We start from the raw sequence: 24,992 nt of genomic DNA, 5'->3' as shown, positions 1-24,992 counted from the left end.
TTCACACCTTGTAGAATGAGTAAAATCTAGAAGACTAGAAATACCAAGGATGGCAAGGTTGGCAAGGATGTGGAATACTGCTGTTGGTCAAAGGGTAAAATAGTACAACTACTGTGGAGAACTTTTTGGCAGTGTTTAGTAAAGTTAAACAGGCATCCACCCTATGACACATCAACTTCTGGTTATTTATTTAAGATAAGTGAAAACTTATGACTACAAGACCTCTACAGGAATGTTCACAGTACCTTTTTCATAAAAGTCCAAGAATGGAAACCATCCAACTGTCCATCAACAAAAGAACAAATAAATTATGGTATATTTATACAATGGAATATTACTCAACAGTTAAAAGCAAGCTGATTGGTACAGGAATATGGATGAACCTCAAAATTATTCTCGGTGGAAAGAAACCAAATACACACACACAAAAAAAAACTATACTATGTGATTCTATTTATAGAAGGCTGAAGAACAAATTAGATAAGCAAAACTAATCTACCATGGTAGAAAATAGAACAGTGGCTTCCAGAGCAGGAGAGCAGGAGAGCAGGGAAGGGGCACAAGAGAACATTCAGAGGTGATGAAAGCAGTCTTGGTGGTTATACACATTTATAAAATTGTCAAAATTAATCAAAAGGAATACTTAAGATCTGTGCATTTTACTAAGTATAAATTTTATTTCAGTTGAAACAGAAACAGCAATATATGGAAAAATAAATATTTTACTGAAATATTCATGGATGAAGTGATACAAAGTGATAAATTCATAAAATAAATGATTAGTTCTTACAGTAGTTCTGTGGCACAAGTTCCGGGCTCTTAGGCGTTTTCAACTTGTAAGATACATCTCCAATATTAACTGTATCACCTAAAAAGAGAATACAGAAACACAACCATTACAAGAGACAAGAAAACAACACACTACGGCTTTTGCAACAGTGATTCTCCTGACCTACAGAGAGGGATGTGTGTACCACAGATCTGTCTGTGTTGGGCATCCACAGAAACACCTATCTATGTCAGGCACTGTGCTGTACAATTAGTATCCATAGTATAAGTTATATATATAAAGAAGAAGTGTCGGTGAAATTCACTTTTTAAATGCTATTTTAGCAAAAAAGGTGAAATACTATAAAATATATTAACCAGCTTTATTTTCTCATTAATAGCAATACTGATAAAGTCAACAATACAGAAGGATGCACTTTTGTTTAAGATCGTCCAAAGCACCCATAAGGTGGTATCTTTAACATGTATTTGCAACCTTTTTACATCTTTATAGGTTCTTATTTTTACTACATACAACTTCAAGTTCTCTAGCAACATAACTCCCAAATTCAACATTTCTAGGTACATGAAAAGAACAAAGCCCCAGTGGCATATATGCCAAGAATTCCTACATGAAACAAGCAAAACAGAGCAAAAGCTCTCAGTCACTTCTACATGGTTCTAAGTTTTTAAAGTAACATTAATTTCTGGTTGATCTTCTAAAGTGCAGGAGTGAACCAAACAATCTCTGCTTTGCTCTCTCCAACAGCAAAATAGACATATTGATCCCATCTGCAACTGGAACTTTACTTGCAAAGGGCTCAAAAACACTTAGAAAAAGTAGCTGTGTAAAACACATCTTTCAACACTGCCAGTTTTGAGCTAGTGAGGTATCCTGGAGAATAAGGCCTTAAATCATGGTACTAACAACAGCCAACACTTGTTGAATGATTACTATCTTCTAAGTCCTTTACACATTCCCCAAATATGTGAGACAGAGACTTTATAAATGAGGAAATTTGTAAATCTATGGAAAAAAAAGTTTTTATAGATGAAGAAATATATTACAGGTATGTGGTAAATTAAGAGATAAGTAGAAACACTGTGCAAAACACAGGTATAATTTCTAATACAGAATGCACATACATTTAGAGTGTGAATCAAAGGTATTTTCCTCTGAATTAGTCTAGACATCAGCTAACACTTACTGAGTACCAACTATTTGGCAAATACTATTATAGACATATTTATTTATGTTATTTCATTTAATCTTGACTCTAAGTAACCCATGGTTCCTGTGAGCTATTTCACAGAACTACTGTAACAGAAACTCCATCTCAAACTAGGTTAGTATGAGGACATTGGGGGTTTTGTTACAGTGGTTCTATGAAATACCTCACAGGAAGCGTGAACCCATCATGAAGAGACCTAGGCTCAGAAACTAGTCCACAATATGTTAGGGAAGGCAACAGGAAGCACAGTCAAAGTCACACCCCAGGATAAACTCACTGAGATACCACCCCAGGCACCATTAGATCCATACTGTGGGACAACACAGTCAGAGGACAACTTTTTCCCCCACTTTTATTTTGATATTTCTCAAACCTGTAGGAAAATTGGAAAAACACTACCTTAAGATGCAAAAGTCATGATTCTTCATCCTTAAAGTCTTCAGATATATCTTCTAATAAAAAGGACACTGCCATAAATAAACTGTTCCTGCAGCCTTTGCACAACTCCCTCATGACTCGCAGTCATGGGCAGGAACATTGAATTGGCCAAGGCTACGTCATTAGCCACAGCTTGGCTGCCAGGGTACAGGTAGCAGGAAGAGTTAACCACCATGATATCTGGAGTGGAGTCAGAGCCCCGCGTCCAATCACGACTCACTCCACAGGGATTCCATATCTCTCCCCTCTCCCCTCTCCCCTCTCCCCAATCACGACTCACTCCACAGGGATTCCATATCTCTCCCCTCTCCCCTCTCCCCTCCCTCTCTCCCTCCCTCTCCCTCCCCCCCCCCCCCCCCCCCCCCCCCCCGCCCTCTCTCTCCTTGCCCTCTCACCTCGTTGCTTTTCCTCCTACCTCATTATGACTCAAGTCTTCTTTGCCTTTTCTTCCTATCCGCCTCAACTTCCGATCACTGGGTGCGGAGGCCCGGTTCTAGCCTCTTTTCTTTTCTATCTATAACCTCTCCTTGATGAGCTCATCTAGCCTTATGAAACTAATATATTGCTTGCTCCCAAATTTATATCTTTAATCCAGACCACAGAACTCGAAGCATGGATACCAACAGACTCTGAGGCGCCTAATAGTCGGCTTCAATTTGACATATTCAAAACTGAACTTCTGGGCTTCCCTGGTGGCGCAGTGGTTGAGAGTCCGCCTGCCGATGCAGGGGACACGGGTTCATGCCCCGGTCCGGGAAGATCCCACATGCCGCGGAGCGGCCGGGCCCGTGAGCCATGGCCGCTGAGCCTGCGCGTCCGGAGCCTGTGCTCCGCAACGGGAGAGGCCACAACAATGAGAGGCCCGCGTACAGCAAAAAAAAAAAAACTGAACTTCTGATCTGTGTGTGTTCCACCCACAGTATTCCCCAATTCTACTAATGGCAACTTAATCCTTCCAGCTACTCACACCAGAAATCTTGCAGCCATTCTTAACTTTTCTCTCCCACCCCCCATCAGAAAATTGTAGTGACTCTGTCATTAATATATATGTAGTATTGCCCACATCTCTCTACATCCTCTACCACCACAATGCTGACCCAAGCCAGGTAGGGGTTTACTACTTAAATTCATTTTCTCATTTAAACAGCATTACCTCTCACTCCCTTACAGATCTCCTGTCTCAACCCTGGCACCCTACAGTTAATTCTCAACAGAGCAGCCACAGTGATCATAAGAAAATAGGAATCAAGTAATGCCAGTCCTCTGCTCAACCCCCATCTTTACAGTGGCCTAAAGGCTATTTCTGATCTGGCACCCCATTTCCCTTCTGAGCTCATCTCCTACTGGTGTCCTCCTCACTTATTCTACTCCAGCCACGTGGGTCTCTTCGCTACTCCTCGAGCATGTCAGACATATATTCATTTCAGGCTTTTGCACTGGATTTTCCTACTAACTGAAATGCTTTTCCTAAATATATCCATTATCAATCAGGGGCCCAGCAAGAAACTGGTAGTCCATTCAAAATGAATAACTGAGGAGAGAATAATAAAGGAACCATTTATGAAGGTATGGGCAGAGTTTGGGAAAACCAGCAAGGACGGTGCAGTACCCTGGGACTAGCAATAACAGAAAGCCATTACCACCACTGACCCAAGCCTGAAGGGGCCAGGGGAGAGCAAGGAGAGAGAGTGAGTGTATTTAGAATAACCCCTGAAAGGAGCTGTGACCCTTTGTGGGGGAACACAGCAAACCTAAGGTGGTGACTGGCAAAAGGGAGCTGGGGAATAAACATGAAGCAAAAACTGACAGAACTGAAAGGAGGAAGAGAAAAATTCAAAATCATATCTGCATATTTTACTATATTTCTCTTAGTAAGTGATGGAAGAGCAGAAAAAAAAAAGAAGGTTATAGAAATAAAAACAATCAGTTCTTGGCCTTTTGGCTAAGACCAAGTGTAGAATTAAAGATCTGAAAACCTTATTAACCACTTAACCTAAATGACCTTTATAGAACACTACACCCAACAATGGCAGAATGCATATTCTTTTTAAATGTACATGAAACATTCATCAAACTAGATCTTCGGCTGCACCATAATGTAAGTCTTAATAAATTTCAAAGGACTAAAACCATACAAAGTATGCTTTCTGATCAAAATGGAATTCAACTAGAACTTAGCACCAAAAAGATAACTGGCAAATCTCTAAACATTTGGAAATCAAGAAACAGGCTTCCAAAAAACCCAAAGAAGAAATCACAATGGAAACTGGACTCATTAAGAAACAGGGCAGTGATCAATTAGCCATTTGTAGGCAAAGAGGAAAAAGACATTCATAGGGGTTAGACATTTGCCCTCCCTGCCTCAAATGCTTATGTTCTTGGCCATCCGCTGTTACCATGCTACACTTGACTAGTCATCTAATCCATACCCATAGCCCACATCTGACCTCTGTACAGTTAAAGTCTTATATGTCTACTTTGGCTCAGATCTCTCTCCCGAGTTCAATACCTCTCAGTAGCCTGTTGGACACTTTACTTTGGTATTCCAGAGGCACCTCAAATTTAACATGAGAAACTCTATATTCTCTGTGTGTGTTGTCCAACCAGCTCTACTTCTTGTATTCTTATCTCAGGAACTGATGCTTTATCCCCTGACCTAGAAGCCCTTCCACATCTCTCACACTTTTCCTTCACACAAGTACTCCTCAGATATCTTCATCTCCCCACTGAATCTACCCTAACTTTCCCTTTTGCACCATCTCCACCTCACTCAAGAATTGATCACTCCATTCCTGTCCTTCTGCACAGTATCTGGCTCATCCTTCTGTAATAGCATTTCTCACACTGTACAATTATTGATTATGGCTCCTTTACATTAAGAGTCTTTAAATTAGGGTACACAAGGACTTTCCAAGGGGACAGAGCATGGCAGTCTGAAGGGGATCAGTTTTCAGATCTCCACTTCCATGTGTTCTTCCCTAACATTGACCTGACTGAGAATGGCCCTACAGGCTCTCCATCCCCACGGGTCTTTTCAGGAGCCCTTCTCTCACTTAGTTTACTACTATAGTGAATGGTGCGTTGCTCCAGGAGACCAAACAAAGGGGCATATTTAATTATGGTTGAGGAGAAGCCTGCTTTCAAAAGTATTCAAATCAACATAAACCTGCCTAGGAATACTCTTTCCATCTCATATAGTTCTACTAAAAGTGAAGAGTAGCTTTAGAACTGACCAGAGTAGTTTGACCTGTGTTGGCCTGTGTCAGATACAGTATATTGCAGAGTGAGGAAGTGTGAGTGAGTACTGTCAAATAATCCAAGATGGGAGAGCTTAGAGAGCAAAGCAAAAAAAGCTTCGAAAACTGGCTTTTCACAACCTTATAGGTAAGCTACTTTTTCAGCTTTTCTCAATTCTTATCTTGAGAACATGCTATTCATAGAAAAAAAAAAAAGGCACCTCTGAACATCCGAAGCAGTACACATTATTAATGCTGATTCATTTTTTTTTTTTTTTTTTTGCGGTACACAGGCCTCTCACCGCTGTGGCCTCGCCCGTTGCAGAGCACAGGCTCCGGACGTGCAGGCTCAGCGGCCATGGCTCACGGGCCCAGCCGCTCCGTGGCATGTGGGATCTTCCCGGACCGGGGCACGAACCCGTGTCCCCTGCATCGGCAGGCGGACTCTCAACCACTGCGCCACCAGGGAAGCCCCTGATTCATTTTAATGTAACTGAAATAGGTTTCAGCACTACCAAATTTTTCACAATACACTGGATAAAAAGAACAGAGAAAACTTTTAAATGTTTCAGATCAGATGTGTATCTTTCGAAAAGGTACACAAAAAGTTATTCTCAAACATCATCATGAATTATTCATTCCAATATAGTCATTCCTCATCTTATAAAATGCTATTTTCTAACTCTTATAATGAAAAGGTTATATACTAGCTTCTGAACCAAATAGTGTTCTGTTCCACTAAATACAAAGTCAAAGATTGATCATGAGGTCTAAAGAAATGGATGAATTTATTACTGATTGTTATACATGATTTCTATTTAATTGTTCTCTAAGGCCCATAAACAAAGTTCATTACACATTTAATAAAAAAAAATCATGACTTCTGCCACAGTCCTCTTTACTAAATAATTTTAACCATATTACTTTACTATACATTAAAGAGCAAAACTATATTATCATATATTATGAAATAAATAACTTAAATATGTAACCAAGAGATTCCTTTATTCTTGGCTTTACTGCCTTTAGTAATCTAGCCTTCAAAATGTGTCCCACAATTTATTTTTCAGTGGTTTTTATAACATTTCTTAAAATATACATTAACACATTCATTTGAATTGAAAGGGAAAAATACTTTTTCTGTCAGAAAGTCTAATTTGGCTGATTGGATTTGACAGTACAGACTACCTTTGTTAATTATGAAAACTAAGAATTTGACAGAAAGTATTTAAACATGTGATAAAGTAAAAGCGTTTTCTCCAAAAAATATTGTGTTGGCAAAGATATGTCGAATGAAAGTTTTATTTTAACATCTCTTTCTGAGTACATTAGAATAAAAAAGCAGCCTCTATGTGAGAAAATAACCATAGCCATTTGATAAATTTTCGTGAAGCCTTTTTAGTGAACTTCCCAGATATTGAGGCGGAATGATTCTATTGGCTGGGTCAGTGACTTTACTTGCAAGTCAAGTGGTTTCCAATTCTTTGCCATGAACAAAATGAAAAGGCTATAATCAAGTTGCCAGTTTATAGATCATTAAAAATATCATTTTTGATAATAAATCAACATATTTTTGACTTAGAAAGTCTGCAAAAAATTGAGTGATATTGCTATATCAAAATTCTTTATATTCCAGCAATAAAATTAGGGAATATTCATTACAGTAATTTATAGTCAACTGGGAAAAAATGCTTCTCATGTTATTAATAGGTATGTTTCCACAAAATTTTAGTTTTTAAGAAAATTTGAAACATATTAATGTTCTTTTGAACAATTGTGCTCTAATAATTATAATGATAGAAACATTTTAACATTTAGACATTTTTCATTGCAGAAAAATATGATAAAGATAAAACTTTCAAGAATAAGAATATATTAAGATAAAATTATGAGGAGTAAGTGTAATTGCAATACAAATCAAGGAAATAAAGAAATAACATACACTTTCTGACAGTTAAAGATGAGCTTTTTATCTATTTTCAAAAAGAGGTGGTAGCTAACAAATCACTAGGATATTCTGATTCCATTTGTGAACCAAAATACTGCCTGCCATATCAGTAAACAAAGGACATTACAGCCACCCCGAAGGTGAGCCCTGAGGGAGCTCAGGATAAAAACAAAATGCCCTCCCGGACAGTGCACCCTGAAGAGACTTGGGATAAGAAAGCACAGGGTACTGGCCCTAAATATCTGAAGTGCATTTCAAAGGAATGATTTCAATGAGCCCAGACTTTGTATCTTCTCATGCATAGAAAAGCGCTAAATTCCTTAACTTGAGACATCTGATTTTCTTTAATTAACAGTAATCTTTTGATGTTCCAACTACCTGGTCTTTATTGAAAAAACTATACATCCTGGTTCCCCCCTTGCCTCTTCGATGAAGCAGTCCCGGGTTATCTGAGATCCTGTGTTCCAGGCTTGAAGTCTTCAAACTGTCCACCGAATTAAACATAACTCAACTTCTAGGTTGTACATTTTTTTCAGTCGACGGTTTTGGCAACCAATTACAAAGGGACCCAGAGCATACTTCTCTCCTTTGCCTAAACTCTACAAGGATCCAGAACCTTGACACCAGAAGAGGCCTCTTGTGCCCATCCGCCTCCTCAGAGTCCAAACAAATCTGGGTCTCTCCTGGCTCTAGGATCTCCTGTTAACAGCTGATGATCCTGAGTTTCATTTGGCGGTGTCTAACAGGTACCTGGCTTCCCAACTGAAAGACATTAGGGAGTGACCCCCCCCCCAATCTAAAGCTATTAGGGTAACAGGGAAGAGCCAAATCTGACTATATGTTGAATCTATTTCTTCTACTTTAACCTTTGCTTTCCGCTGCCTTTCTTCACTAAAAGGATGCTGTCTATACACAATGGACTGCCTCAGGGAACCCTGCCCCTCTGCCGGAATGTTAAACCAAAGTGCCTTTGTACATCCTGACCCTGTCCACCTGCGGATGGCTGCAAGAAAGAAGAAATTAACACATCCCCTCCACAAGGCTGGCCATTCCAGGGGACAGTTGCAAATCTTATGGCCTTTTTACATTATTTCCTCATCTCCTCCCCCTCTCTGTTCTATAAAAAAAACCGGCATCCAAACTCTGATAAGATGGTTTTTCGGAGACATTAGTCTGCCATCTTCTCGCTCTGCCGGCTTTCTGAATAAAGTCGTTATTCCTTGCCTCAATACCTGTCTCCGATTTATTGGCCTGTCATGCAGCGAGCAGAGTGAGCTTGGACTCAGTAACATTAGGGGAGCCTGGTTGAAAAACACTGGGAGACCCCCCTAATTGGAAGACATTAGGGGAACCTGGGATTTGCTCAGTAAAGGAAACCAAGAAGTCTGAGCTGAGAGGGTGGGGAGGAGGCTGACCAGACATCTTTAAAGGGGCACCAGAAAGCCAACCTCCAACTAATATGTCAGCCAGATCATACTTGCAAGTACCTAAATTATACTAAAAGAGATCTCAACCTTAAATGGCCAAGTTGGGCTAATTTGTGTGTGTGTGTGTGTGTGCGTGTGTGTGTGTATGCAGTTAAGTTAAAAAGTTTGACAAAATATCTTCTCAGAATTCTGACCTTAAACAAAAGCCTTGTAGAGGGAACTGGTATTTCTCTTCCTGTGTCTTTGAGATGTCCATCAAATTTAAACATGTAATTAAAGCTAATTGAAATAATAACGTAAACATTTCAGTATACAGTAGGAAAGTAGAATGTGTGTTTTTCTGTAAAGAAGATATTAGAAATGGAATTGCATTTTATTAAGGGAAAAGAAAGTAAGCTTATCTTAGAGCTGGTTCTTTCTGGATGGAAAAAAATAAGGGACAAACTAATATGGATACAGAAAGTAATGGAAGGTTTGTGGATGGTCAGGATTGGCTAGGTTTAGATTAAAGTTAATTAAATAAGTGAATTTTGTTGTTAAAAGTAAGCTGGTGAAAGACTAGATTTAATTTTCTCTCTCCAAATTCTTGATGGTTTATTGCAACCAGATTACAACTAGTTACACTAATCATTGTTTTAATTTGTTCTTTGTTTCTAAACTGTTTATGCTTTGTGTCTCCCTGCTGCACTATGACTGCCAACATTACCAGCTGTATTACTTACATCCTGTCTATTTTATAAAATTCTTGTCTCTTACATTACCCAATGTGTAACCAGGCCTCCAACAAAATTGATAATGGCTAAACATCTTGAGGAATTAGATCACATTTATAACTCTACATAGAATAATTGTAATAGTGTAATTCTAGGTATGGGAAGAAGCAACAAGAGAAAGTATCTCCTGGATCATAACAGACTAGTAAGACAGAGGATCCAGAGAATTTTAAATTATCAACAGGGCCTAATCCAGAAAGTAGCACCTGGAGCTGCATATCAACAAGAATCTTTGCCTGACCTAGGAAGGAGAATTCCTAGCAACATGGGAAAAAACTGGTCATGAAATGTCTTCCAAACATTGGTCAAATTTGGACCAGAGAGACCATGAACTAAAATACTGGCTGCCACAATTTGTATGGAAACACAAAAGACCCCGAATAGCCAAAGCAATCTTGAGAATGAAAAACGGAGCTGGAGGAATCAGGCTCCCTGACTTCAGACTATACTGCAAAGCTACAGTAATCAAGACAGTATGGTACTGACACAAGAAACAGAAAGACAGATCAATGGAACAGGATAGAAAGCCCAAAGATAAACCCACACATATATGGTCACCTTATCTTTGATAAAGGAGGCAGGAATATACAGTGGAGAAAGGACAGCCTCTTCAATAAGTGCTGCTGGGAAAACTGGACAGCTACATGTAAAAGTATGAGATTAGATCACTCCCTAACACCATACACAAAAATAAGCTCAAAATGGATTAAAGACCTAAATGTAAGGCCAGAAACTATCAAACTCTTAGAGGAAAACATAGGCATAACACTCTATGACATAAATCACAGCAAGATCCTTTTTGACACACCTCCTAGAGAAATGGAAATAAAAACAAAAATAAACAAATGGGACCTAATGAAACTTCAAAGCTTTTGCACAGCAAAGGAAACCATAAACAAGACCAAAAGACAACCCTCAGAATGGGAGAAAACATTTGCAAATGAAGCAACTGACAAAGGATTAATCTCCAAAATTTACAAGCAGCTCATGCAGCTCAATAACAAAAAAACAAACAACCCAATCCAAAAATGAGCAGAAGACCTAAATAGACATTTCTCCAAAGAAGATATATAGACTGTCAACAAACACATGAAAGAATGCTCAACATCATTAATCATTAGAGAAATGCAAATCAAAACTACAATGAGATATCATCTCACACCAGTCAGAATGGCCATCATCAAAAAATCTAGAAACAATAAATGCTGGAGAGGGTGTGGAGAAAAGGGGACACTCTTGCACTGCTGGTGGGACTGGGAATTGATTCAGCCACTATGGAGAACAGTATGGAGGTTCCTTAAAAAACTACGAATAGAACTACCATATGACCCAGCAATCCCACTACTGGGCGTATACCCTGAGAAAACCAAAATTCAAAAAGAGTCATGTACCAAAATGTTCACTGTAGCTCTATTTACAATAGCCCGGAGATGGAAACAACCTAAGTGCCCATCATCAGATGAATGGATAAAGAAGATGTGGCACATATATACAATGGAATATTACTCAGCCTTAAAAAGAAACAAAATTGAGCTATTTGTAATGAGGTGGATAGACCTAGAGTCTGTCATACAGAGTGAAGTAAGTCAGAAAGAGAGAGACAAATACCGTATGCTAACACATATATATGGAATTTAAGGGGAAAAAAATGTCATGAAGAACCTAGGGGTAAGACAGGAATGAAGACGCAGACCTACAGGAGAACGGACTTGAGGATATGGGGAGGGGGAAGGGTGAGCTGTGACAGGGCGAGAGAGAGGCATGGACATATATACACTAACAAACGTAAGGTAGATAGCTAGTGGGAAGCAGCCGCATGGCACAGGGATATCGGCTCTGTGCTTTGTGACAGCCTGGAGGGGTGGGATAGGGAGGGTGGGAGGGAGGGAGATGCAAGAGGGAAGAGATATGGGAACATATGTATATGTATAATTGATTGACTTTGTTATAAAGCAGAAACACATCATTGTAAAGCAATTATACCCCAATAAAGATGTTAAAATAAATAAATAAAATAAAATAAAATACTGGCTGCCATATTAATAAACAAAGGATGTTGCAGCCATCAAGCCGCTCCGCAGCATGTGGGACCCTCCCGGACCGGGGCACGAACCCGTGTCCCCTGCATCGGCAGGCGGATTCTCAACCACTGCGCCACCAGGGAAGCCCTATTCACTTGATTTTTAGTGGACAGCTGTTTTGTTTTACATGCCCAATATTCTTTCCTCTTTTGACAACAGAATCCCTCTCTCCAGTGAGGAACCCACCCAATTTGGTTTGGGTAGTTTATACCACTCCTCCCAACCTTTACCCCTGCATCCAAATGCCCAGAAATGAGTACCCTGCACAAGCCCTGCCAGAACATTCCACTCTCTGACCACAGTGGTTGTTTTAGAGATGGGCCTGTGATCCAAGCTTGGCCAATAAGATTTCTCGCCAGGATTTTTCAGAGCTCACAGGAAAAGATGTTCTCTCTTCTTCTCACATTGTGAACTCTAAGGAGAGTCAAAGTCTGGGGCTGTCAGTAAGGCTGTTACCAGCTGAAGAAAGCCTGCCAGACATTGAAACCAATATTGCAAAAAGTAGATCCAATAAAGGAAGAGTGGAGAGTGGGGGAACCATGGGGAAAGACAGAGAGAGCCCAAGCCCTACAGATGTTCTAATATCCTGCATCTAGTCCAGTCTGAAGCCATTGGACCTTCCACCTATGTGAACCAATCATATGCTTTTCTGTGCACATTTCTGTCACTTAAAACCTAATGACTGCTGACTAACACAACAATTTTTGTAAGGTAAAGGCAGGCAAAGCAAGTGTAGCTATCCCTATTTTACAAAGAAGATACATACTCAGAGAGGAATATATAACATTTTGACCCTGAGGATATTCTGAAAACAAACATTTTAATCAGAATAATACTAGCGTTCATAAATTTTCATCAAAGTTAACTTTCGAGCAAAATTAAGCCAAAAGAACTCCTTGATCAATTTTTATAGAGCACATTTTTATTTTTCTTTTATTTAAAGAATTATTTTATAGTGAGGATTTATCAATCACTTTTTTTGTCCATATAGAATTTCACCAATTATATCTTCTGCAACTCTGTTTTCCTTTGTGGCCATCAGCGTGGACTGAACACCAAAAAGATTTTGCTCTTTCTTCAATGTTTCATCAATAACAAATTTTTTAGTATATAGCTTTGTCAGAGTTTTATTTTGTATTGCTAGTTTCTAATAAGACTTCAAATTTTTTATATGATTAATAATTTTTATTTAGTTCTTGGCTAACCCAGGAGAAATATGGGTATTTTCCTCAGATATTTCAAAGCTGTTCTACTGTCAAAATCTTTACCAATCTCAAAAATGCTTTTCTTAGTTACGTATTTCAGGCACATCTGTGGTAGCCCTTCTCCTAAAATGGGAGATGCTTAATGCCTTCTGAACTGTAAACTACAAATTAAGTCAATGAATAGACACACCTTAGGACATTCGACTCTGAAATGGACTCACAATTCAATGACTTGTAGCTTTGAACTAAACCAACCAAAGAAGTTGGTTTCGTTCAGGGTTTCTCAACAGCCAGCACGACCGACATTTTGGGCCAAATGATTCTTTATTGTTAGGGGCTGTCCTGTGCACTGTAGAATGTTCAGCAGATTTACTGGCCTCCACCCACTAGATACCAGTAGCACCCCCTTCCTCCTGGTTAGGACAACCAAAAAATGCCTTCAGACACTGCCAAATGTCCCCTGGGGAACGGGAATTACCCCTGGTTAAGAACCCTTAAGTGTCATCATTGGGTTTTTTTAATACAAAACTTAGACCCAAGAGAAAACCAAACATATCAGCAATTTCCAGGCTAGTCTGCATGTTCCCAATAAATTGTCCAGCAATTTATTAGGTTACAACTGTTCTGGGATTTTACTGCTAAATTCTTTAATACACAAAAGTCACACTGTCCTCAGGGTCAAAATAGCCTGCTGCAGGTTCAAAGTAGTTAATAATTTCCCCAAAGTTCAATACCTAGTAAATACAGAGCTAAGACCCGCACACACACAGTGCAGTTTTTCCCTTTACACCGTATTTCTGAATTGAAGCAGGAGTTCTATATTTCCCTTCCCCAAAGTCATTAGTTCTATTATAACCCGAGGATATAATCTTAAAGTTACAAAAATACATATGGATGGATGTTTATTGCACTGTTTACATATTTAAAAATAGACAACCTGAATGTCTAAGCGTGGGAAACTGGTAAAATAAATTATATGGATAAATGTATGAACTTAATGCCTATTTAAAATGACCATATATAACAATATTTATCACTATGTTAGTACGTTAATAATGGCTGAGAATAAACTGTAAAACATACATGATTCCATTTTTTAAAAAGAAATATGTATTTATATAAATGCATATTATATATATTTTTTACAAAAACTGATAGTAGTAACACACACAAAAAAATGACAATCATGAATTTGCATGGAAAGATATTTTAGGGGATTTGTCTATATTTTTCACTACAATGAACATAGATTTCTTGTACAAAAAGTATCAATATTTTTAAATATTTCTATAAACAAACCTATACACAAAAGTCAGAAAGATAAAATAGTGAACCCCTTTAATAGTAAGGGTGTGAAAGGATGGCACTCAATGTGTCACAGTGGATTTATAGAGTTATGTTTCCAGATTTATCATTTGATCTTAATCTATGGCATATCTGAGCCTGTTTGACATCAGAATCCTACTGAACTAATTTGGCTCCTTCTGTGAAAACACTACAATGATCGTTATGAAAATTCTTTGCAGGGAATTCCCTGGCGGTCCAGTGGTTAGGACTCTGCACTCTCACTGCCAAGGGCCTGGGTTCGATCCCTGGTCGGGGAATTAAGATCCCACAAGCCCCGCAGCCATCCAAAAAAAAACAAAAACAAAAAAAAAGACAACTCTTTGCAGTAGCTAACCTCCTTGTTAACCGCTTTGTTCCTAAAACCAAGAGACAATACAACCAATTGAAGTGTAAAGAGATATAAAGAATTTACAAATTATGGATGTTTAGACTACCTAATAGCAAAAGATAAAAAGCAGTGGGTTTGGGGATTTTTTTTTGTTTTTAAACAAAATGACCCTCTCTTCCTTCTGCTTCTCCGGCTTTATAAAGCTCCTATCTTGAAAGCCAGCAAGGCAATTCCAGGCTCTCTTGCTCCCTCTCTGTACAAACCGGAAGATAATAAGCCACTGAATACTTCTTAGGTACAAAGAGTTGACATGCACAAAAAGGAATATAAAGATAAATAAGACATACATACAGCCCAGGAGAGATAAGAATAGTATATAATTTGCATCTGTGTTGTTCTTTTTCCAAACTACTAGGAAGCAAGGTCAATTACTTGCAGAGAGGTGAGCTACTAGTCACATGTCTGAGTGTAGCTGAGAGCATCTTTCCAATCTAAACTGTAATTCATTACAGCATAATGCTATTTGTGGTTCACATGTCTGTGTGTGACATCTGGTTCAAAATGGGACACTTCAACCTTGATGGCCAATGTTATGTCCCAGGGAAGCCCAGAACTTGCCTCCTGTTTACCTGGCTCACAGCTGTTCTTACTTGAGTCCAGATCTCTGGTGAGTTTTCAGGTACATTTATCCACAGCCCTCATACCTTCAACCTTGAGAATCTTTGCAGTGGCAAGGCAAGTAGGGTTAACATAATTTACTCCATGTGGTGTCATGCTAAGTGACTGAGTCTAAGAAGTTAATATGTTTTTTGTAATGTGTACATGACTCTCACATTTGAAGCAAAGCCTGTACTTTGATTTGCTGGACATACCACAGATTTTGAGGCCGTGTCTAATGTTTTTATAATCAACATGTATTTTTCATGTATAAAGAACATTTTTCTTTTTAAAGTTCCCATGAATTAACCCTGCTCCACCAGCCTACCTAGACAGTTCTCACAGTTCAAACCTAAAAGGAACTGGTTTCATTTCTTCTAAAGCCAAGGAAACAATAAATCTCACATAGCTGAAAATAACATACACTAAGAATAATAAAGAAGCTAATTTTTATTGAACATTAATATGTGCCAGGGATTGTATAAACTAAATCCTTACAACAACCCTATCAAATATACTTTCCTTATCCTCATTTTACAGTTAAGGAAACTGGGACACAAAATTAAGTAACCTACCCTCAAATCCCCGTACCTAGACGGTGCAGAAATGGCCTCCAACTCAGACTGTTCACTCCAAATCACGAGTTATGGATTACGCTACACTTCTAACATTGACCTCTGCCTTCTAGGACAAAGGAGAAACTAACAAATAAAAAACTCAAAGACTAAAAAACAAACACCCTAGAAGCATAATAATTTATAAAGGGGCAAAATCCCAAATCACAACCCTATACAGGAAAAAGAAAAAATTGTTTAATGAATGAATGATGAAATGGATGGGACTTAAACTCCCTCACTTCTGACAAGGAAAATTATTGGGATGGGGGTGCAAGAAGAACCATGAAACTAGCAATCTCAGGTGAATACCTCCTTTATTCTAAGCAATGACACTGACAAAATCTTGTCTAGAATCACTTAGCCATTCACGTGGAGCAACAACATACATCCCTTCCCTTAACCAGCACAAATGCTCTAGCTCCAGCGCGCTCACACACACACACACACACACACACACACACATCCCTAAAATCATCTCAGATAGAGCCAAGAAATACTGAGCTTAGAAATCAGAGCTGGGAATTCCCTGGTGGTCCAGTGGTTAGGACTCTGCGCTTTCACAGCCTAGGGTTAGCTGTGTGATCTTCTGGAAGTCACTTTTCCTTTCTGGGTCTCAATTACCTCAATTATAGAGTCAGGGGTTTTAACTAAATTAAATTGTGGTTTTCAGTTCTAAGAAATTGTGAACCTGTGAGAAATGAAAACTCCAAGTAAAACTTGGAAAGACTCGTGGATACATTTAAAACCTAACGAGGGGTTCTTCGGCGAGAACGTACACTTCTAAGCCGCCACTAACCCTGGCTGGAACATGGCACAGACTGACTTCCAGGCCCTTGGGACTCAGAGAGCAAGGTCAAGTCCAGCTTTCAACACCCTCTGAGGGTTGCTGCATTAAGCTCTGCGTGTGCTGTAATCTAAGTCAGAATCCCGGGGGGCGGGGGGGATGAAAGAAGCAGTACGGGAAGGAGAAAGCACTATTCCAGGTCATCAGAAACCTAAGTCCAGTTCCCACGGGTTACATGAGGCTCAGAGAGTGCAAGCGCCTGGCCCCGCGTTACACAGCAGTTAGCGGCGAGGTGGATACTAGAACCTCCATCTCCTAGCTCCCGGCGCAGCGCTCCTCCCCAGTTGAAGCAGCAGGGATTGCGGGGGGCGGGGGAGGGGGGGGGGAGGCAGGCGCGGAGGTGCGCGGGAGCCCCGCGCGGAGCGCTGGGCTGCGAGGCGTCTCGGGGTTACCTGTGTCGGCCCCCGCCCCGGCGTGCAGCAGCTTGACCTCCGAGCGCCGCGCGTCGCCGCCCGGCTGGCGCCGCACCACCTGCCCCAGGAGCAGCCTCACGCGCCGCGCAGCTGGGCCTCCGCGGCCGCCCGGGGCCCCGAGGAGCAGGAGCCGGGATTGCATGGGGCCGGGGGCGTCGCCGGGCACGGGGAGGGGGGTCCGCTACGAGCCGCGTCCCGGACGGCCGGTGTGAGACGGCGCGACGAGGGGGACAGGAAGCGGCACCGCGCCGAGTCCGCCGGAAACTCCTTCCCCCAGCGCGGCGGGCTCAGCCGTCTCGGGCCGCCCTGGCCCAGCGGGGCGAAAGGAATCGGCCCGTGCCGCGGGGCAGACAGGGCGGAGCACCTGCAGGCCTGTGGCTCCGGGGCGCGCCTCGCCCTTCTCGCCCTCACCTGCGATGATCCCCGTGGATTCCCCAGGCAGGCCTCTAGTCGTTCCCCTGTGCTCGGGAGTTGCTTAAGGGTTTAAGGAGAATTCGACTCTCTTTGTCTTAATATATTGCGCTTTCCCTGTACACTGCTTCAAACCCTCTTCAGAACTTGAGTACGTTTTCTGAAGATTGTGGGAACTTTCACCTATCTGGATTCCTTGTACCCCCACCTGTGTTTCCAATCAGTACCTGAAAGCCTTACTCTTTTATTTTTTCCACATGTTTTCCTACCACATCTTTATAAATTCTAAACGGGAGTGATACATAGAAGTTGCCAAAATGTCAGAAAGGACCCAAATCAAGCACTTTTTCAGTCGTTCTGCAATGCAAGAGTTATATAATTTATGTCTTTAGTAAGAGAAAAAAGTAGGACCCTGGCTAAGGCTGCCTCCCTGGCATCGATGCCAAAAGGGGAAGTGGTCCTACCACAAAGCAAACTAAGCCTAATAGAATTATACAGCATCTCCAAAATATTAGGAGTACATTGACCAAGGGAAAATGTTTCAATCAAGTTATACAAAACAAACATCAAACAAAAAGAATGCAGCAGGCTTCACTTTCAGCCAAGGCCTTGCTAATTCTAGAGCTGTTACTATGTTTAAATCTACCTTGAGTGCCTAACATGTGCATGACCCTGTGATAGGTGCTGAGAAGAAAATGGGAGACTTTAAAAGAAAGAAGCTGAGCTGGGTAAGGCTTTGTGCATCTTGCTGAGGATTGGACTTAATGTGTTCAGGCTGAAACGGGCTTCTAACCTAGTTGCGGAGACAGTGAAAATAAAGGTGACTACGTTTGCATAGTGCATTACAACATGGTTTCACATATATGTTCTCATATAATCTTCACAACAACCCTCGGAGAATACTAAGGGATAATGACATAAATGTAGAATGTAACAGTTAATGAAATGCTTCTCCCACTTTGAGTGTGTCAGGCATGGTGCTGAATATTTTAATGCATTGTCTCATTTTACACAGCAACACTTTGATTGAGGTGCTATTATTATCCCCCCTTTTACAGATGAAGGAACTGAGCCTGGGAGAGTTAAGTACCTTGGCCAGGGCATCTCCATTTAATCTTACTGGAATCTAGAACATGCTTCAAACAGTGAAAGAATAATATAAGGCAATTTAGCAAAATGATTGGAATAAACACTAAGAGCCCTTGCAGTTACGGCACTGGGGAGATCAATACAGGTTACAGTGTTCAGTCATTGGGTAACGTTTACTGAGCAACTATTAGATAAACAGTATTCTGCCGGGTACTGTGTAGCAATAGGCTCACATCAAGTATAGAACACAGACATACAAATAAAGATTTACAACACAATGAGACACATGTTTAGGATATTTAGACTCAAACTGCTCTGGGGTGGAGTGCTTCACCTGGGAGAGGTCAGGGAGATTTCACAGAGAAGGTGATGTTTGAAGAGGTTCTTGAAGGATACGCAAGAATTTTTCAGGCTGAGAAAAGGGCAAGTCATATCTGGCAAAGGAAAGAACAGATACAAAGTACAGAAAACTAAAAATGAGTGGCAAGACTGAGAATCAGAAAGTGAGTCACTGTGTCTGGAGGTCAAGTGCATAAAGTAGTTTGTAGAGATGCGACCAGAAAGAGGAAGTGGGGCTATGTTGTATGCAAGGGGAAAGAGTTTGTATGTTAACCTCTGGGAGATGGAAAAATGGTGAAGAGTTTTTGGATTGACAGGTCTGCAATGTGGAGAAGAAAATGCAGCCAGAGAAGAGGTAGCATCTGAGCTTCACTTTGAATGCTAGTTTAGATTTGGATAAACAAAGAAGAGTGATAGAAAGCATGAGTAGAGGCTTAGAGTCCTGACAAGCCGGATTAATTTACAGAGACATTGAAACCAGCCAGGTGAGAGAGGCATAGTCTTTGGAGAGTGGGAAGGTATTGTCAGAGAAAGAGGAAAAGATTATAGACTGAAGAATCTTGAATGGCTGGGTAATCTCAAATGAAGAAGTTGGACTTCATCTTATAGGCAAATTGGGTCACCACCGGATGATACAATGGATCATATCTGATCAATTTGATCATGATATTTTAATCTGTGATGAACTATGAATTGAGTAAGGCAGGAAGCATCAAGTTATAGCTATGTGGCGGTAAAAAAAGAAAAAAAAAACTTGAAACAAGAGACCCTAGTTGGTGGCTATGACACTGAATGAGAAAAAGTAGAAGAGTAGACCTTAGGAATGTTCAATAGATGAACCAGAGGTGTTTTATTTTAAGAGATGTCCATCATAACCTCTAGGTAACTTCTCTCTCAAATTCTCCCTAAGATAACTAGTACTTTTGATAAAACACACTGCCAAAATCTGGTATTTACTGTTAAACTTTTTCCAGAGTCTGTGAGGAATATTTCTTGCCTGCCACATTACAGTAACTGGATGGAAAGTGCAATTAATAATCCATCCATGCTATGTCCAATTGCTTCATCCCTCCCTACTGCCCACCCTACTGAGAAATCAAAGGTCCATAACAGTGGTTCCCAAACATTAGTGTGCCTCCTGATCATCTGGAGAACTTGTTAAAATGTCCACTCTCAGGCTTCATTCCCCACCCCTACCCTGAGATTCTGATCCAGTAGGTCTGAAAGGGCCCAAGAAGATGCATCTTTAGCCATAACTATAGGAGATCACCTACATCCCACATATTTCAGTTATAAAGCTAGACAACAGTTCTTTCTGTTACTGTTTTGCTGCGAAGGCTGTCCCACCTCTTTATCCTCGTCAACACTTTGTTAAGTGCTCTCCCTTCATCTGCAAGTAACCAGAATAAAAAATAAATAAATACAATAGAATAAAATAAAATAAAAACTGAGCAGGGAATTGGGGGAAAAAGGAAAGAAGAAAACAGATGATATGGCCCTTTTACATCCATAAAATGTTTTTAAACTAGGATACTGGCAGGAAAAAAGCAAGAGGGAGAGATGAGTAAAGTAAGAAAGTTACACCAGCAGAAACTCTCCCACTACAAAACACCTAATAATGCTGGGTAAACTATTTTAAATTTTCATTTAAAATGAATTTGTAAATTTATGTGAAAGTAGAGGAAATTCTCTGAAACCAGGAATGAAGCTGGAAGAAGAGTCTGGGAAGGTAAGGACTCACTGAAGGTGCTGGATGCCCTGGGGATATCTACTGTCCCTGGTGCCCACAGCTATAGGGGCAGAAACAGGGCAGGGAGTAGACTGAAGACCCCAGCATAAAGCCAGAACTGACGCTACACAGTTAGCTAAATGGTGGACTACAAAAAAAATTTGCAAAGGGAAACAGCAAGAAATCACATCTGTCTTCCTGATTCTAGGTAGAACTATTTTTTTCCCTCTAAGAATTGTGGCTTTTACTTGAAAGTCAGATGGGTTTAAGGCATGATACAGTATTTGCATGTTACGAAGAAAAATGTAAGCCAATGATTTTAATTTAAAGGGAACTCAGTAGATATATAGGATATTTGAGCAGCACAATTAACAAGCTTTATTTGATGAACATACAAAAAAATCAAAAAGCATCAGTTGGAGAGTGCCTGTTATTTGCAAGAACAAGTAAAACATTAGAAATGGGTTATATTAAAAGCTACAAAGCAAGTGTCAACAAAAATTTAAAAATAGAGGACATTATTTCTGATCTTAATGCAATCAAATGAGAAAGCAATTTTAGGAAAATTAAAATAATAGGTATACTTCTATATACTCATGAGTCAAAGAAAAAAATTAGAAAACACTTGAAACTGAACATTAATGAAAATGCCTCCTATTAAATCCTGTGATGTGGCACTAAAGCCATATTGTGGTTAGAGCCTAAAAATTAATAGGTTAATTTGTCAACTTAAGAAGTTTAAAAAAAAGTAATAGACTAAATCCAAAGGAAGTTGAAAGAAGGAATAATAAAGACATAAACAAAAATTAATGAAGTGAAAAACAAAGATAAAAAAAGAATCAACAAAGGCAAAAGTTAGTCATGTGTAAAGACTAATTTTTATGGCAGAGATAAAATGAACTTGGCAGAAAGTTTAGAGGATAAAGTCAGATTAAATCCTCCAGAAAGGAGAACAAAAAGACAAAGAAAATATTTCAAATTTAGAAGATCCGTCCAGGAGGTCCAATGTACAAGTCCAGAATTCAGGAGTTCCTGAAGGTGAGAATAGAATTAATGAGGAAGGAAATCACTGAATCATCAAAATTCAAGAAAATTTCCCAGAAATGAAGGAAGTGTCCAGATTAAAAGGGCTCAGTCCAAGGAAGCAGGTTGTGAAATATCAGTCAACTGAGGACAAAGAAACGAGTTTGCTAGCTTCCAGAGAGAAACATTGAATGCAGAAATGGTGCTTTTGTGGTGTATTTTTAAATTACGAGTACATTATAGCAAGAAGTATATTTGCTATACAGTACACTCCCCCCAGGGAGAAATTTGCCCTTGCTATAGCAGTAACGGAAGCCACAAGACAATGAAGCAATGCCTTCAAAATTCTGAAAGAAAATTTTTGCTAAGAATTACCACCCAGCCAAACTATCAATTAAGAGTGAAGACAGAAGACAGACATTTTCAGACATGCAAAATCTCAAAAACGACTTACTTCCTATGCACCTTTTCACAGGAAGAGAGGGAGTAAGGCAAGAAAGAGGAAGAGACCTTGGGGAAAAGACATGGTGATGCAAGATAGGAAAAGAGAATTCCCAAATGACGGTGAAGAGAGATCCAAGGGAGGTAGCTGTGCAACAGGGCAGGAGGCCACCAGTCTCCATAAGGTCAGGTCAGGGTTCAAAGAGACTTCTTCAAGAAGGTCAGAGTCACTAGTATTGTCAAGAAAATGGAAAACAACACTAGTGAGTTTGAATGCAGTGAGTTAATGATGAATACATGAAAAGCTAAAAGAACAAAAAATTATTAATTTCAAGGAAAGTAGAATGTGCTGGAAAGGTATAGCGTAGTATGTGGCTCAGCTGTACCTGGCATTTACATAGCCGTAATGATGTAAACATTGACTATTAAGCTAGCCAAAATTATGACGTGACTGCATTAGCAAGACAGTTCCGAGAACTCAAGAAGTAGCAATACCAGCGTGATGTTAGAGATATTAAGATAAATACCAAGAATCGCCTGAAATATTCGAAAACAGCTGTGAGATGGGAAGGGGGGGCTCAGGGGATGGATGGTTTCTCATAACAATCTTAAGAAAACTAAATTTGGGTAAAATAAAGGGATTGTACCAATATTTACTCCCATCAGTTTGTACAAGAGTCTCAGCTTCCATGATCCCTTGCCTAAGCAGGATATCATAAAGAAGGGAAGGAAGGAAAGGAAGGAGGGAGGGAGGGAGGAAGGGGGGGATAAAAGAAAAAGAAAGGAAATCATTGTCTATGTAGTACCCCGAAACTAACATCCATTGCTATTTTAATTTTTATTCCTTTGATTACCAGTGAGGATGAACATTTATTCATAAGTTTAAAAGTCTTTTGTATTTCTGTTACTAATTGTCTAATTCTCCTTCATGTAGTTTTTGAAATATTATTCTGATTTTAAGAATTCTTTCTATATTAAGAATATGAACACTTTTTCAGTAGATTGTCAACACCCTTGCTTTTTCCCTCTGCATTTTTGCAGCTCGAATCCTCAGATACTTGTGAGCAAATAAGTTGGACCAAGGAAGAAGTAGGAAGTAGGAAGACTATGGGCTTTGGAACTCGGTGAATTTTGGGCTCCAGTTACACGTCATCACCCCTAGTTGTGTGTCATTGGGCAAATTACCCGCCTTTCTGGCCTTCAGTATCCCCATCTTAAACAGAAATAACAATGCTCAATAAGGTGTTGTGAGGACTTAATAATACATGTAAAGTGTCCAGCAGATCACACTATAGGTTTTCAGGAGATGTTAACAATTTGAGTAACCAATCTTCAGAAATTAAGCAACTTGGTAATGTAAAGGATTTTAAGTGTAATGAAATTCAGTGTTTGGAGGAGAGTCTAGAAGTCTTAATTACTAAGTAACTATGGTTACATTTGAAAACTTATAAAAGGGCACAACTTTCTTCTATCCCTTTTCCCCCAAAGCAGCAATATCTAGGTTTCTCTACACTAGAGAGAAACCACTTCCTCTACTTCCTCTAATGGAAGTAAGCCCTTTTCCATTCAGTACCTGCATCTCCCAGACCTGGTGAGGCTGTCAGTTACCTAGTCCCACCTCACCGGGCATGAGGGTTGGGCATATGACTCAGACTCACAGAGCTTGATTCAGCACCAGAGAACTTTATCAGAGTTGGCTATGGGTGCAAGGACTCCTCCTTGCTAAAATTACAGTTGTTCACAGCCCCCATGTAAGTCAAGCACTCTCAGAGCCATCTTTGCTATAATTCAGGGAGAGCGTGCCTGAGCCAGAGAAAAGCAAAGCAAATGATTAAAACAAAAGCAACACACTGCCCTGCAGATGCTGGACTTGCCGGCACCACGGGTGCGGCAGCCCTGCTGCACCTGTGACGTTGGGGCGGAGAGGAAGTGGCTATTTCTACCCTCAGTGCTCAGAACGGTGGGCGCTAAGAATGGTTTGTAGCCGGACATCACCAGAAGCTGCAGGACGGAGCACCTTGTTTCCACGTGCGCTTGCAGTAGGAGCTGTGCGCAGGCCCTTGAAGACTTTGATGTTCTTTTTCTTTATAAAATAAAGCTCGTTGTGAGAATTAAATGAAAAAAAACAAAAAACAAAAAAACAAAAGCAACAGTGTCCTGGCAATATTCTTTGAACCCTGAACTGGCCAAATTTGAACCACCCCTTTGTATATCTGTGAGTAAATAATATTTACTTAATGAAGTTTGACTTAGCTTTCTGTCACTCATAATTTCAAGAGTCCTTATCCCTGAAGTCTTGCCAGAGATGCTTGACTGAGAGATATGGCTGTCCTTGGTATTCACCACTTTATAGAGCCTCCTTACCTATGTGGAAATATGGTGGGCTGTAGATTATTAATTACATTAAGCTCCTAACTTACTAGCAAAGGAAAATCTTAGTGGAAGCAAGATGGCCACACATGAGTATTTCCCTTTGCCCTCAGAGTTCCTATATGGGTGAACATCCTTCCAGCACAACTGCCCACTCAATGTAAGGTCTTGTCAAGTGTGGAAAGCTCAACCCTTCTAGCACCATAAGTTCCATCACACTCAGGGCCTATTCAGGAAAAACGTAATCAACCTTTGTACTTATAACTAAGGAAGTAT

At 40.1% G+C, this 24,992-nt stretch overlaps 1 protein-coding gene and 1 non-coding gene across 2 annotated transcripts in view; one reads left to right on the top strand and one right to left on the bottom strand.

Annotated features, from left to right (window-relative positions):
• Positions 1-17,456, bottom strand: part of VWA8 (von Willebrand factor A domain containing 8) — a 348,433-nt gene extending 330,977 nt beyond the window's left edge. The window contains exons 1-2 of the mRNA XM_065896053.1: positions 17,294-17,456; positions 791-868 (exon numbers count right to left, since the gene is read on the bottom strand). Coding sequence (XP_065752125.1) covers positions 791-868; positions 17,294-17,456 — 241 coding nt within the window. The remainder of the gene's footprint in view (positions 1-790; positions 869-17,293) is intronic.
• A 6,750-nt stretch (positions 17,457-24,206) lies between these two features.
• Positions 24,207-24,340, top strand: LOC136137915 (small nucleolar RNA SNORA43). The gene has a single exon (XR_010656772.1). It is a non-coding gene; the product is annotated as a small nucleolar RNA SNORA43 (small nucleolar RNA).
• Positions 24,341-24,992: the final 652 nt, after the last annotated feature.

The sequence above is a fragment of the Phocoena phocoena genome, chromosome 18 (genome assembly GCF_963924675.1).
Source record: "Phocoena phocoena chromosome 18, mPhoPho1.1, whole genome shotgun sequence".
Lineage (NCBI taxonomy): Eukaryota > Metazoa > Chordata > Mammalia > Artiodactyla > Phocoenidae > Phocoena > Phocoena phocoena.
Note: the sequence above shows the minus strand (reverse complement) of the source record. Positions and strands in the feature narration are given on the sequence as shown.